Source organism: Microtus oregoni, unplaced genomic scaffold (assembly GCF_018167655.1).
Source record: "Microtus oregoni isolate MIOR12 unplaced genomic scaffold, Mior012 000029F_ref0000214, whole genome shotgun sequence".
NCBI lineage: Eukaryota > Metazoa > Chordata > Mammalia > Rodentia > Cricetidae > Microtus > Microtus oregoni.
Window position 1 is genome coordinate 17,244,297 of NW_024543088.1, and position 14,088 is coordinate 17,258,384.

General features: G+C 45.1%; 1 protein-coding gene across 4 annotated transcripts in view; it reads left to right on the forward strand.

Annotated features, from left to right (window-relative positions):
• Positions 1 to 14,088, forward strand: part of Spidr (scaffold protein involved in DNA repair) — a 228,473-nt gene that overhangs the window by 196,371 nt on the left and 18,014 nt on the right. For all 4 annotated transcript variants that reach the window (XM_041677878.1, XM_041677879.1, XM_041677881.1 and 1 more), the window contains 5 exons: positions 227 to 314; positions 2,404 to 2,547; positions 2,632 to 2,691; positions 12,255 to 12,459; positions 13,248 to 13,400. In XM_041677878.1, coding sequence (XP_041533812.1) covers positions 227 to 314; positions 2,404 to 2,547; positions 2,632 to 2,691; positions 12,255 to 12,459; positions 13,248 to 13,400 — 650 coding nt within the window. The remainder of the gene's footprint in view (positions 1 to 226; positions 315 to 2,403; positions 2,548 to 2,631; positions 2,692 to 12,254; positions 12,460 to 13,247; positions 13,401 to 14,088) is intronic.

Here is a 14,088-nt window from a genome sequence, read left to right on the forward strand (position 1 = left end):
AGTCTTCAATCTCTTGACCTTCCTACCTCAGGCTCCACACGCTGGAGTCGAGGTGTGCGTGTCTGTTCTCCAGGTATATTCTGCATATTTGTTTCAGTGATGACGTGCTATGTCTAGGCTCATCACAGTGTAAAGAAACTGTCATCTTTAAGCACATGAACTGACTGGTACTTTATTGGCAAATGTTGTTGATGAATACTTCCAGCAGTGTCTCTTCTTATCCCAGGGCACCAGGGCTTTTCAGTTTAATTGACACCATGTGGCCCCCAGTGATGCCTGTCGCCGAGCCTTCCTGTGGCCAGCCCAGTGAAGAGGTAAGCCGCCCAGACTTGGAAAGCTCCTCGTCAGGAACTGAGTTGGGCACTCCTACTGTAGTCAGATGGCTGTGTCTTTCCTTGGGCAGCACTATGCAACTAGTTCCTTTGTCTGCAGTGATGGGTGAGTGTCATCTAGGACAGACTACAGCTCCTCTCCAGTGCCAATATTCTGCCGGTTCTTTTCCAATGCTCCTCTGGAAAATTCTTGATGAATTTTGGTTTGTATTTTAGTTTTGTGAGAAATACAAAATCAGCCTCAGCCTGGAACCTATACTGACTTTAAACTCAAAGTAATCCTTCTTCAGCTTCCCAAATATTAGAATTACAGGTGTGTGCCTGCAAACTCAGTCATGATGCAATCCTCATTCACTGCTGCAAGTCAGTCTTCGTTAGCCTCATCCTGAAGCCGACGCTGCCTCAAATTCCTTTGCAATAGTTTATAAAGTCAACTCTCAGTTATCAGTTAGAACAGATGCTAGGTAGAATCCATAAATAGTCAACAGAAGTTTCTCTTTTCCTCACCACATTGTTCCTTGTAGGGACTCAGAAACAGAAAAAAAAATCAAGAAGTTTCTTCTACTGCCCTTCGGATTTGCCCATGAGGGTGGCTGCTTTAGTCTACAGTACCCAAAGCATCTCTCTCTCTCTCTAGCGCGCGCGCACACACACACACACACACACACACCTCCCTTTTCTTCTTCCTCCTCCCTCAACACCCACCTTGTCTGTGGTGTGTGTGTGAGAGAGACAGAGTCAGACAGAGAGAGAGAGAGTGTGTGTGTATGTGTGTGTGTGTGTGTGTGTGCATATAGCAGCCATATGTAGATGCTAAAGCTTGCTGCAAGAATATCTTTCTTCAGTTGCTTCTCCACCTCAAGTGTTCGAGAGAGGCTATCTCTCTGGAACTCACCATTTTGGTAGGATTGCCTGGCCACTGAGCTTTGGGATCCTTCTGGCTCCACCCCAAGTACTGGTGTTCCATCACACCAGCTTGTTCATGGGCTCCGGGAACTGAATTTTGTGGCAAGTGCTTGACCTACTAAGCCATCTCTCCAGCTTCTTGTAGCTGGCTTTTTAGCGGAGTGCTGCATGTATGACGTGTGAGCCTGTGCCAGGGAGCGTCATCCTTCTCAAAATTCCTGTCTGCACATTCTGTAAGGAGCAATTTCTAAGTGGTACTGGCAGTATACTCTGAGGAATAAGTTCTTCTCCTTCTGTTTTGTTTTAACACTGGGCCTTGTGTATCTTAGGATGACCTTAAAGTCCTGGTACCCCTGCTTCTTGCCCCCAAGAGTTGAAATTGCAGGCTTATGTTACCATGCCTGGCATGAATGCTAAATATAAAATGAAATCTTAAATCTGCACAGAAATTTTCTTATACATGGTGCCCCAGATGCACAAAGTAACCCATTTCTTATCTAGCCTTCCCATGAGAACATACATCGTAAAACAAAGTGTGTGTGTGTGTGTGTGTGTGTGTGTGTGTGTGTGTGTTTGTGCGTGTGTGTGTTCTAGTCTTAGGAACTGACTCTAGGGCCTTTCTGTACTAGATGCTCTACCACTGAGTTATATAGGTCTCACTAAGTTGCTCAGACTGGCCATGAAGTTCTCCTGAAGTCCAGGTAGGCCTTGAACTTGTGATCCTTGTGTCTCTGCCTCCCAAGCTGAGATCCCAGGCCTGCACAATCAAGCCAAGCCTGATCATGAGAATACTAAAAGAACTTATGTTGGCCGGGCGGTGGTGGCGCACGCCTTTAATCCCAGCACTCGGGAGGCAGAGGCAGGAGGATCTCTGGGAGTTCGAAGCCAGCCTGATCTACAAGAGCTAGTTCCAGGACAGGCACCAAAGCTACAGAGAAACCCTGTCTCGAAAAACCAAAAAAACAACAAAAAAAGAACTTATGTTAATAGTATTCTTTGGATCTTTTGTTTTTTTGGGACAGGGTTTCAAGTTGGCCTTGAACTCATAGACACCTACGTGCCTCTGCCCCCCGAGTGCTGGGATTAAAGGCGCACACCAACACCCAGCTCTTTGGCTCTTTTAACAAGACATTCTTACTCTCTTTTTTTCCTTTATACTAAACAGATAAAGACTTGCCTGCCTCCCCCTACCTTCTGTTATATCTTCTCTGCGCATCCGAGCCTGGGACACATCGATACAATTGAAGGGGACCCCATTTCTGAGCTCTACCAGCCTCCAGTTGTCCACTGCTTACAAGAAATCCTCCAGGTAATGGCTGTGTCTGTAACAGGTACTTCAGATGCTTCTGCTGTTCCTGTGCTTTCTCTGATGTTTCCGTCTTTGCCGTTCCAGAATGATGAGCATGGCACGCGCTGCAGCTTCTATGCCAAAGTGGTTTATCGAAGACCACAGGTAATATCGCCATGTCTGTCTGTCTGTCTGTCTTCCCCTCTCTTTCTCTAGCCAATGAACAATCTCTTAGAAATTAGTGGTATGCCATAATAGAAAAATATCTCTAAAATCTAGGTTAACCAATAATTTACCCTCCTCATTTGGAGCCATTCTTCTCTGTGTAAACTATGTGGAACTCCTTTGGGTTTGGTTGTTGCTGTTGTTTTTTAATTTTGGGTTTTTTTTTATTTCTATTGGGAATCTATTGCAGACATTTTTCCCCTGATCCATAGTCAGTGAAAAGCTATAGAAATACCAAAAGAATATGTTTCTTAACTTCTAATTGAGCTGCTGGTGGGTTGCGCATATATAAATAAAATTTAAATTGTGTCATCATAAACAGAGTATTTTAGCTTCTTCCTCAACTATAATAGAGGGCAGACTGTTCTTATAAAGGGCCGTATAATCAGTATTTTATGATTCTTGAATCACGCAGTTTCTGTAGCAATTAGTTGGTTTTACTCCACAATTTAAAAGCAGCCATATTGGCATTTATAAATGAGTGAACAGGAATTCTTTTTTTTTTAAAAAAAAAAAAAAGCACTTTCTCTAAGTCTAAACAAACTAAAGGCTGGCTCTGTGGTTTTCAGTGAGTCTGTAGAACACCTGGTATATGATGACACCGTGATCATCTGTGACTTCGTGTTATTCCAAAGTGTGTTCTAGGCACAGAACTATGCAGATGGTGCTGCAGGAGCCATTTGCCCTTCAGGGAGATGCTGTAACGCAGAGGCTGAGAGTGAGGAAGACAGGGAAGGAAACACAGTGGCAGAGGAAGACATTGAGTTCTCTGCTTCACTAGATCAGGGTACTGCCTCACGGGGCTGGGTGGGTATGTTGACGGCCTTATATGCAATAATTCCAAACATGCCAGGGCGGTTAGCTTGCCTTCCAGTGGGGTGTGTGTCAGATGACCCTGTTCTTAGGAACAAGTCAGGGATCCAGAACTGTTGCCCATGTTCAAATGCTTTTTCTGGGTTAAAACACTATCCTGAGTGAGGTAAGCCAGACCCAAAAAGAGGAACATGGGATGTACTCACTCATATTTGGTTTCTAGCCATAAACCAAGGACATTGAGCCTATAATTAGTGATCCTAGAGAAGCTAAATAAGGAGAACCCAAAGAAAAACATATAGGCATCCTCCTGAATATTAACCTTCAGCAAGCGATGAAAGGAGACAGAGACAGAGACCCACATTGGAGCACCGGACTGAAATCTCAAGGTCCAAATCAGGAGCAGAAGGAGAGAGAGCACGAGCAAGGAACTCAGGACCGCGAGGGGTGCACCCACACACTGAGACAATGGGGATGTTCTACTGGGAACTCACCAAGACCAGCTGGCCTGGGTCTGGAAAAGCCTGGGATAAAACAGGACTCTCTGAACATAGCGGACAATGAGGACTACTGAGAACTCAAGAACAATGGCAATGGGTTTCTGATCCTACTGCACGCACTGGCTTTGTGGGAGCCTAGGCAGTTTGGATGCTCAACTTACTAGACCTGGATGGAGGTGGGGGTTACTTGGACTTCCCACAGGACAGGAAACCCTGATTGCTTTTCGGGCTGGGGGGGGGACTTAATTGGGGGAGGAGGAGGGAAATGGGAGGCGGTGGCGGGGAAGATACAGAAATCTTTAATAAATAAATAAATTTTAAAAAAAAAGAACTCTTTAGGCTGGGCAGTGGTGGCACACGCCTATAATCCCAGCACTTGGGAGGCAGAAGTTGGTGGATCTCAGTGAGTTCAAGGCCAGCCTGATCTGCAGCGCAAGTTCCAGGACAGGCTCCAAAACTACACGGAGAATCCCTGCCTTGAAAAATAAACAAACCAAAAGAATTCTTTAATAGATTTTATGTTTTAGAAGAGTTTTGGGTCTGCATCAAAATCAAGGATAAGATAAAAATCTCCCATGTGTGTCTTGCCTCATAGATGTTATCAACATGTTCACAGAGTAGTAGATTTGTTAACAGCTTACACAATCATCTAGGGTTTATAGTTAATAATTCTTGCCATTATAATTTGGGACAGAATCATTGCAGAATCTATGGTAATAGATGTCCTCGGTGTTCTTCCTACTCATCCCTTTCTACTTCAGACCCTTTAGCAAGCACTGAAACCCAGAGTACAACATGGTCTAATCATGGAGTACACAGATTTTTCAGATTGGCTTTTTTCTTTCCATAGGCATCCATGTCTCCTGAGTGACTTGAGGGCTCACTCCCTGTAACACTCGGGAATAAGTGTTCCGTTATCTAGCTGTATCAGAGCTCATTTACCTACTGTGACAGTATTGATTGTCAGCTTGACAGAATCAGAATCACCCAGGAAACAAACCTGGGGACATGTATGGGGAAGTGTTCTTGATTGAGTTTCTGGGATGGAAAGGGGTCTCGCCAGAGTCTCTCCAGACTACAGAATGGACAAAGGCCACTGCAGCTGTGCCCCACGGCGAGTACACTCAATCTTGATCACAACTTAGCAGTGTTGTCCTTGCCGGTCTTGTGTTATATACATAAAGGGTGCAGAAGCCTCCATAAGGCCCATGGCCGGCCCATAAAGCAAAATGAGTTTGATTTGATCTCAGAAGTCTTCAGTAGTTGTATAAGTGAGGCATCTCTCCTGCTACTCAGTCTCTTAGCCATGAGCCATTGTAACATAAAAGGTGACACACAATGAAGCGTTCCAATACGGAGGGATGTGGGCATGACAAGGTGACACACAATGAAGCGTTCCAATACGGAGGGATGTGGGCATGACAAGGTGACACACAATGAAGCGTTCCAATACGGAGGGATGTGGGCATGACAAGGTGACACACAATGAAGCGTTCCAATACGGAGGGATGTGGGCATGACAAGGTGACACACAATGAAGCGTTCCAATACGGAGGGATGTGGGCATGACAAGGTGACACACAATGAAGCGTTCCAATACGGAGGGATGTGGGCATGACAAGGTGACACACAATGAAGCGTTCCAATACGGAGGGATGTGGGCATGACAAGGTGACACACAATGAAGCGTTCCAATACGGAGGGATGTGGGCATGACAAGGTGACACACAATGAAGCGTTCCAATACGGAGGGATGTGGGCATGACAAGGTGACACACAATGAAGCGTTCCAATACGGAGGGATGTGGGCATGACAAGGTGACACACAATGAAGCGTTCCAATACGGAGGGATGTGGGCATGACAAGGGAAGGTCAGACGGAAGCAAGACTGAAGCCCAGCATTGAAAACACCAAATTGTGAAGCTCTGACTCTGGCATCTGGAGCTGCTGATGGCATCCTCTGAGGTCAAAAAGGCTTGAAGGAGCCTGCCCTGCCAGCTCTGTACCACAGCACACAAGGCTTCTTTCTTGGCCCATCTCTATCCCATGCCTGCAGCCCTCCTCAGGATACCCTGTGGTCCTGGTATCTCCGCACCTCAGTGCTTTCATGCAGTGGGCCTCCAGACAGAGACTGGATCAGCATGAGTGAGCTGAGCTCCAGCATTTCCTTCTCACCTTTCTGACTGCTGCGGCAGGAAGACCTGCTGCCTCTCACACTGGCCTTCCCACCATCGCCTTCCCTGCCTTGACTGACCGTGCTCTAGAGCTACAAGCAAAGAAGTCCTTTCTTCCTCCTGAAGCATCCTTCCTCAGGTCTTCTCTCATAGTAATGAGAAAAGTAACACATCTCCCCAAAGATCTTGTCTGCTCCCAAGTTTAAGCAATTACAAATAAGAAAAGATTTATTTTAAACAAATTTTAGCTATTGGATATTGATGTCTTTTTATGAAAGATAGTCTTATTATTAATTTTTATGCCCTGGTAGTAGAAGTAATTTGGTAATTAATTTAAAAAATAGGGATCCAAAAAATGGTCAAGGAAGATTGCTCCGCAGGCAGGCCCCGTGTGAGGAAGGAGGGAAGTAGGAGAGAAACGACTCCATAAGAGTGTCAGCTGGCATCTCTGTGCTTGTGTGTACACATGCATCCCAACAAGAACAGTAGTAATAATGAAATGTAAAATTAAACTAAGAAAAAATTAGAAGATACTGGTCTCTCAGTCATTTGAAAGACAAATCTCAAGTATTGATGAAGAGCATTTAGTTTTTACCCTTGGAGGGAAAAATATAGATATCTGTTTTGGTTTTGGTTTTGGTTTTTCACTTATGGCTGAACGTTGGTTCACTATACCACAGCAACAAGGTCTGTGTTTTCAACAGCTTGACAGTATAGAAAGAGAGGAAGGAAGGGAAGAAGGGGGAAATTAAAGAGTTTTCTTCCACGTCTAAGACTGGCCTGCTATGTGGGTTTTGGTGGGCTGGGAGCCTCTGATCTCCTGAGGCATATCTGATGAGCATATTGGCTGCTTGAGCCTGGCACCCTGCTCAGAGGGCTTAGGAATCAAAGGTGATCCAACAGGGACATGTCAGGATCCTAGGTGACCTCTCACAGCTGTGTCACCTCTAAGTCACAATCTCAGGGAAGCTGCACTGTAGCCCCCTCATTTTTCATTCACTAGGTTTTATACAATGTGTTACTGTTGTTCATTTGGTATTCACGTCTTTCCAGATAGAAGCTATCTCCTTGGTTGTCTGAGCATAGTCAACATGTGTGGTGTTTTATGAGAGATGGCTTCCAGAGGTTCCTCTGTTTGAGTACTTGGTCTCCAATTGGTGGTGACGTTTGGGAGGTCCCTGAAACCTTTAGGAAATATAGTTTTTCTGGAGGAAGTATGTCACTTGGGGTAGGCTTTGAGAGTCATCTCTCCCCCTTCCTCTCCCTCCTTCCTGTTTGCCCCATGCTCCTGTTAGCATGCCCTCCCCATCATTATGCACTGCGGCCCTCTGGAGCCATTAACTAAGCAAACGTTCTCCTCCATCACCTTTATAACAGCAACCAACGGAAGAGTAGCTGATCTTTATTTTAATTCTTCTCTTCTGACACAGTAAGATGTTTCAAGCTGACCTTTGGTGATTTGTTTTTCATTGATTTGCCTTTTAGTGTGTGCACATGTGCGTGTGTGTGTCCACATGTGTGTGTGTATCTGTGCGCTGTGGAGGGCAGAGGGCAGCTTCTGAGATGCAGTCCTGCCTCCACCATGTGGAAGATTGTCTAGTTTAGCATCAGGCTCCTATGTGCCTGCTCTTTGGGCTTTAGACTTTAGAATCAGTCCCTTTTTCAAGGAGTGCAGTGAATTTTAAAGGGAAATGATATTTAAAAGCCAATATCTGGCTCTAGGTAGTCTTGCTTATATTGGAATATAATTATTTTTAGGCCTTCTCTGTGACTAGAGCAAGGAGACAGATGTGGATGTATCTCTGCATTCCTGGTATGTCTGTCTGAAGTCATGCTGTGCACCAGTTCCTCCCACCAGAGACCATCTTCTCTAGGATTTTCTCTAGACTTTCCTGGCTTGGAGATAGAAGCAGGAAGATCAGGAGTTTAAGATGACCCTTGGCTCCACAGGGAATTTGAGTCCAATCGGGGCTACATGAAATTCAGTCTCAATAAATGAAACCTTCCCTCACCAGCAAGGAGAAAGCTGGCTCTGTAAATATTTTCCTCAGTAATATTTACTCTAATTTGTTTTCTGTATTCAATCCCTAATGATCTAAGCTCTTCACCCCAGCCCACATCTCCTAAGCATGCCATCCACTCCAGCCATATCAACTGAACTCTTAAACCAGCCAAGCACTTAGATCCTGGGCCTACACTTTCTCCTTGACTTGAACTTCATCTATTGATGTAAGTTTGACCAACTGGTAAAGGCAGAAGGCCGGTTTACTAGAACTTCCTAAAGTGTGACAGCTCCTGCCAATGACTATACACACACACACACACACACACACACACACACACACACACATTCGTCCATACATTCCAGAAAGGGGAAAAGAAAGACAAAACTAATAAAATGAAGGCTGCTGCACATGCAGCAGGTTTGTGACAGCTGCTTTGTACGTCCTCTGCATGGTCACATGACATCTGTCCCTAACCCTCAAGAAACGGATGGGTCCACTGAACAGAAGTCGTAGACCTGGGAGGGAATGGAAATGCATTCTCCCTGAGAACTTCAGGGGACAAGGGGAGAACTGCCTGTGAGGGCTGTGTTGTGCCCTATAGAGGAGCCCTAACAGCCACGGAGAGGGTGGGGCTGCACCAGTGAGTGCCAGTAACCTTGGTGTGGAAACTTCATTGTACGTTTTAAGTTGTGTTTGAAATCATGTATTAAATTTTGAGTATAAATAATCACTAATATACTGCTTTTAAAGGTTTGGGATATGTACAGTTAATAGGGTTTTCTTTTTTTTCTGTTACATTTTCTGTCATTTATTTAATTTTGTCTTTGATCATCATACAAAAATTAGTATAAATGTATATGTTTTTACATAATTTCAGTGTAGACTTGTGGATATTTATTGGTAATTGGTCAGCTATTTGCCAGCATTTACCCCCTTTTTTTCCATTTTTTTATTGAAAAAAGGAGAAAAAAAAAAACAAGTTTCCACCTCCTCCCAGCCTCCCATTTCCCTCCCCCTCTTCCCCCCCTTCTCCCCCTCCTCCCACCCTTCTCCCCCTCCCCCAACTCCTCTCCCTCTCCCTCTCCAGTCCAAAGAGCAGTCAGGGTTCCCTGCCCTGTGCTAAGTCCTAGGTCCTCCCCTCTCCGTCCATTTCTAGGAAGGTGAACATCCAAACTGGCTAGGCTCCCACAAAGCCCGCACATTACATAGGTTCAAAACCCCGTGCCATTGTCCTTGGCTTCTCATCAGCCGTCATTGTTCGCCATGCTCAGAGAGTCCAGTTTTATCCCATGCTTTTTCAGTCACAGTCCAGCTGGCCTTGGTGAGCTCCCAATAGATCAGCTCCACTGTCTCAGTGGGTGGGTGCACCCCTCGTGGTCCCGACTTCTTTGCTCATGTTCTCCCTCCTTCTGCTCCTCATTGGGACCTTGGGAGCTCAGTCCAGTGCTCCAGAGTGGGTCTCTGTCTCTATCTCCATCCATCACCAGATGAAGGTTCTATGATGATATGCAAGATATTCGTCAGTATTGCTCTAGGATAGGGTCATTTCAGGTTCCCTATCCTCAGCTGCCCAAGGAACTAACTGGGGACCTTGGCTTGGGCATCTGGGAGCCACTCTAGGTTCAAGTCTCTTGCCAACTCTAAGGTGGCTCCCTTAACTAAGAATTGTGCTTCAGTGCTCCCCTATCCAACCTTCCTTTATCCCAATCTCCTTTTTCCCCAAGTTCCCCCCATTCTCCCCTTCTCCCTTTTCTCTCCCCATCTCCCCTTACCCCCATTCCACCCCACCCCCAAGATCTCAATTTTCTCCCCGGCCATTTTGTCTACTTCCCATAGCCAAGAGGACAACTATATGTTTTTCCTTTGGTTCACCTTCTTACTTAGCTTCTTTGGGATCACCAATTGTAGACTCCGTGACCCTTGTTTATGGCTAGAAACCAATTATGAGTGAGTACATCCCATATTCATCTTTTTGGGTCTGGGTTACCTCACTCAGGATAGTATTTTCTATTTCCATCCATTTGCACGCAAAATTTGAGAAGTCATTGTTTTTTACCGCAGCGTAGTACTCTAATGTGTAGATATTCCACACTTTCTTCATCCATTCTTCCATTGAAGGGCATCTAGGTTGTTTCCAGGTTCTGGCTATTACAAATAATACTGCTATGAACATAGTTGAACAAATGCTCTTGTCGTATGATCGGGCATCTCTTGGGTATATTGGATCCTGTTTTCGTATCCAATCTCTTAGCCTGTGCCTTTTAATAGGTGAGTTAAGTCCATTGACATTAAGTGATATTAATGACCAGTGGTTGTTAACTCCAGTCATTTTTTTAGTCGTAGAGTTTGTGTGTTTCCCTTCTTTGATTTGTGTTTGTGAAGGGTCTCTAGATGTCTGAGTTATTGTGGTCATTGTTGGACTCCTTGGTTAGTGATTTTCCTTCTATTACTTTCTGTAAGGCTGGATTTGTGGCTGCGTATTGTTTAAATTTGTTTTTATCGTGGAAAATTTTATTTTCTCCATTTATAGTGAATGAAAGCTTGGCTGGGTATAGTAATCTGGGCTTGCATCCATGGTCTCTTAGTTTCTGTAGTACATCTATCCAGGACCTTCTGGCTTTCATGGTTTCCATGGAGAAGTCAGGTGTAAGTCTGATAGGTTTACCTTTATAAGTAATTTGGCCTTTTTCCTTTACAGCTCTTAATATTCTTTCCTTATTCTGTACGCTTTGTGTTTTGATAATTATATGGCGAGGGGATGTTTTTTTTTGATCTAGCCTATTCGGTGTTCTGTATGCTTCTTGCACCTTCATAGGTATATCTTTCTTTAGGTTGGGAAAGTTTTCTTCTATAATTTTATTAAATATATTTTCTGGACCATTGAGCTGCACTTCTTCTCCTTCTTCTACTCCTATTATTCTTAGGTTTGGTCTTTTTATTGTGTCCCATATTTCCTGAATATTTTATGATGAGAGTTTGTTGGACTTGCTGTTTTCTTTGATCAGTGTGTTTATTTTCTCTATGGTCTCTTCAGAATCTGAGATTCTTTCTTCTAACTCTTGTATTCTGTTGGTTATGCTTGTTTCTGTAGACTCTGTTTGTTTACTTAAATTTTCCATGTCCAACCGGCCCTCTGTTTGTGTTTTCTTCTTTGCCTCCAGTTCAGTTTTCAAGTCTTGAACTGTTTCCATTATTTGTTTGATTGTTTTTCCTTGGTTTTCTATGGTATCATTCACTGATTTATTCAATTCTTCAAACTTTCTGTTATATTTCTCATCCATTTCTATAAGGGCGTTTTTTACATGCTGTTTAAGGGCATCAATCACTTTCATGAAGTCAATCTTTTCTACTTCTTCTTGATTAAGGTGTTCATGTCCTCCCGTTGTGAAGTCGCTGGTTTCTGGTGGCTTCATGTTGCTTTTCAGCTTGTTGGGCGAATTCTTGCCTTGGCGTCTGCCCATCTCTTCTTCCAAATCCTCCCTTATGAATCTTCTTTTACCGGATCAGGTCTCCTTGTCTACCCAACGCTGGCTCTCCCCAATGCTGTTTCTCCTGGCACCGAGAGATCAGGCCTCCGTGCTGGTGGGCAGGTCGCAAACAAAGCGCCTACCCTGCTTGGTGCAGGCTGGCGATAGAAACAAAGGGAGTCCCGCCCGCTTGAGTGCCCCGAGGATTCGGACCCAGTGCCCAGACAGGCTGGGTTGGGTGATGTTATGTGCAGAAAGAGGGCAGTGGGGAGCTGGGTGGGCTAGGAAGAAAGACGCGGTATGCAGGGAGTGGAGGCCCTGCCGAGAGCCCAAGAAGGATAGGGGGCCAAGGAACCTCTGAGCTCCCCTTCGGAGGCTGGCGCCCCGGGGCCAGAAACTCACCCCAATGCTGTCTCTCCTGGCGCCGAGAGATCAGGCCTCCGTGCTGGTGGGCAGGTCGCAAACAAAGCGCCTACCCTGCTTGGTGCAGGCAGGCGATAGAAACAAAAAAACTAATAGGGTTTTCTTATTTCAAATTGCAGCTAAAGAATCTCTTGGCACAAAAGGAAATCTGGCTGCTGGTGACTGACATCACCCTACAAATACAGGATGAAAGGGACCACTCCCTCCCCAAAACGCTGCCAATCTATGTAGCCCCCTCATGTGTGCTGGGTCCGGGAGTTGTAGAAGAACTTGCCATGGCTGTGCCTCCTACTATACTCTTCAGGGATGCTCTTCGAGACAAGGGTATGCTGCTTTCTCTTGGCTGCCTAACTAGAGTGGCTGCTTCGATCCTGCACTGCGGCCCCATCCTGCTCAGTTCTGCTGGCACCTTCCCAAAGCCCAGTGCGAGCCTAGCCTGGAGGGGGTACAGAGGCCATCTTACCCGCCGTTGGCTCTCATTGACTTTGCCAACCTGGTAGGAGCCAGCACCCCAAGTTGTGATAGACACTGGAAAGACACTTTTGGCCACTTGACTCTGTTGACAGCACCTGTGCATATGTGGAAACCACCTACAGTCATGTCCTAGCTGTCTCTTTTTAAAATAAAACAAAAACTAGAGAACATTAGGTATATGTCTGGCCCTGTAACAAAGACCTGTAACCCCAAAACATGGGATGCTGAGGCAGAAGTATCATCAGTTAGAGGCCAGCCTAGGTCACACAGTAAGACCCTTTTTCAAAATAATAATAATAACAACAATAATAAGGTAGGCTTTAGATCAGTCCATATTTTTCCTTGGGATCAAACAGTTAAACTTTTCCCATTTTATTTAGGTATAGCGAATACCATAAAATTCATCCCATTCAATTGTATTTGAATGTGGTAGCTGTGTTCTTTTCCACGGTTGTCCACTGGGGGCTTTGAGATGTGCTTCCATGTGACACTGACCTGCTGGACAGCCTCCATTAGGAAGTGACAAACCCGTCTGTGCCTTTTCTTCCTGCACAACTCGCGGTGGCTGGTGAAGGAGACTGGCTGGAGTGTGATGCTTTTCTTAATTGTGTGAATAATCTGAACTATCTCCATGGCAGGTCAGATTGTTTGTGTTGAGCGGACAGTCCTCCTACCCCAGAAGTCCCTCTTGTATGTACCTCCTGGTGCTGGTTCCTGTGACCTGCCTGGCCCAGTGACACTGGATGAACTGGGCTCCCTCACACCTGCCAACTCCATTTGCAGCGTGCAAGGTGGGTAGCCCTCTGATTGAAAGCAGAATTTCCATGGTCTTACGTGCTGTATTATTTTAAATACACTGCTCGGCAAGTTTTATTGGGTGTCTATGTTCCAGACATTAGATATATAGGGAAAAAGTAAGAATAGGGTCTGTGATTGTGGACTGGGAGTCCATACAGAAAGATGTAGACCAGCTAAGTGCACAAACAAAGCTCAGTGTCTCAAATGGTCCTCTCACCTTGCTGCATAAGATCTAGGAAGGCTCCCCAAAGACTGGATCCTTGAGCCTATGAGATGGCTCAGCAAATGAAGGTGTTGCCCCCAAACGAGTGACCTCTGAATTCAGTCCCACCATTGACACAGTGTAAAAAGAGCGCCGGTTCCCACAAGTTATTCTCTGTACTGTGCATGTATACAACACAAGCCTGTGTGTGTGTGCTCACGCGTGTGCGCACATGTACACATACAAAATAAATAAATAAATAAATAAATAAATAAATAAATATTTTAGGTACCTGAATTCTTAAGTTAAGATCTGAAAGATACACCAGTGACAAGGAGCCCGACTCAGAAGCTAGCCAACAGGAGAGAACGGGCTAGCCAACAGGAGAGAACGGACAAGCCAGTGGAGAAGGGCGGGGAGACTGGAGGATGGAGAGAGGACAAAGAGCAGGACTCAGAAGATAGCCAGCAGGACAGAGC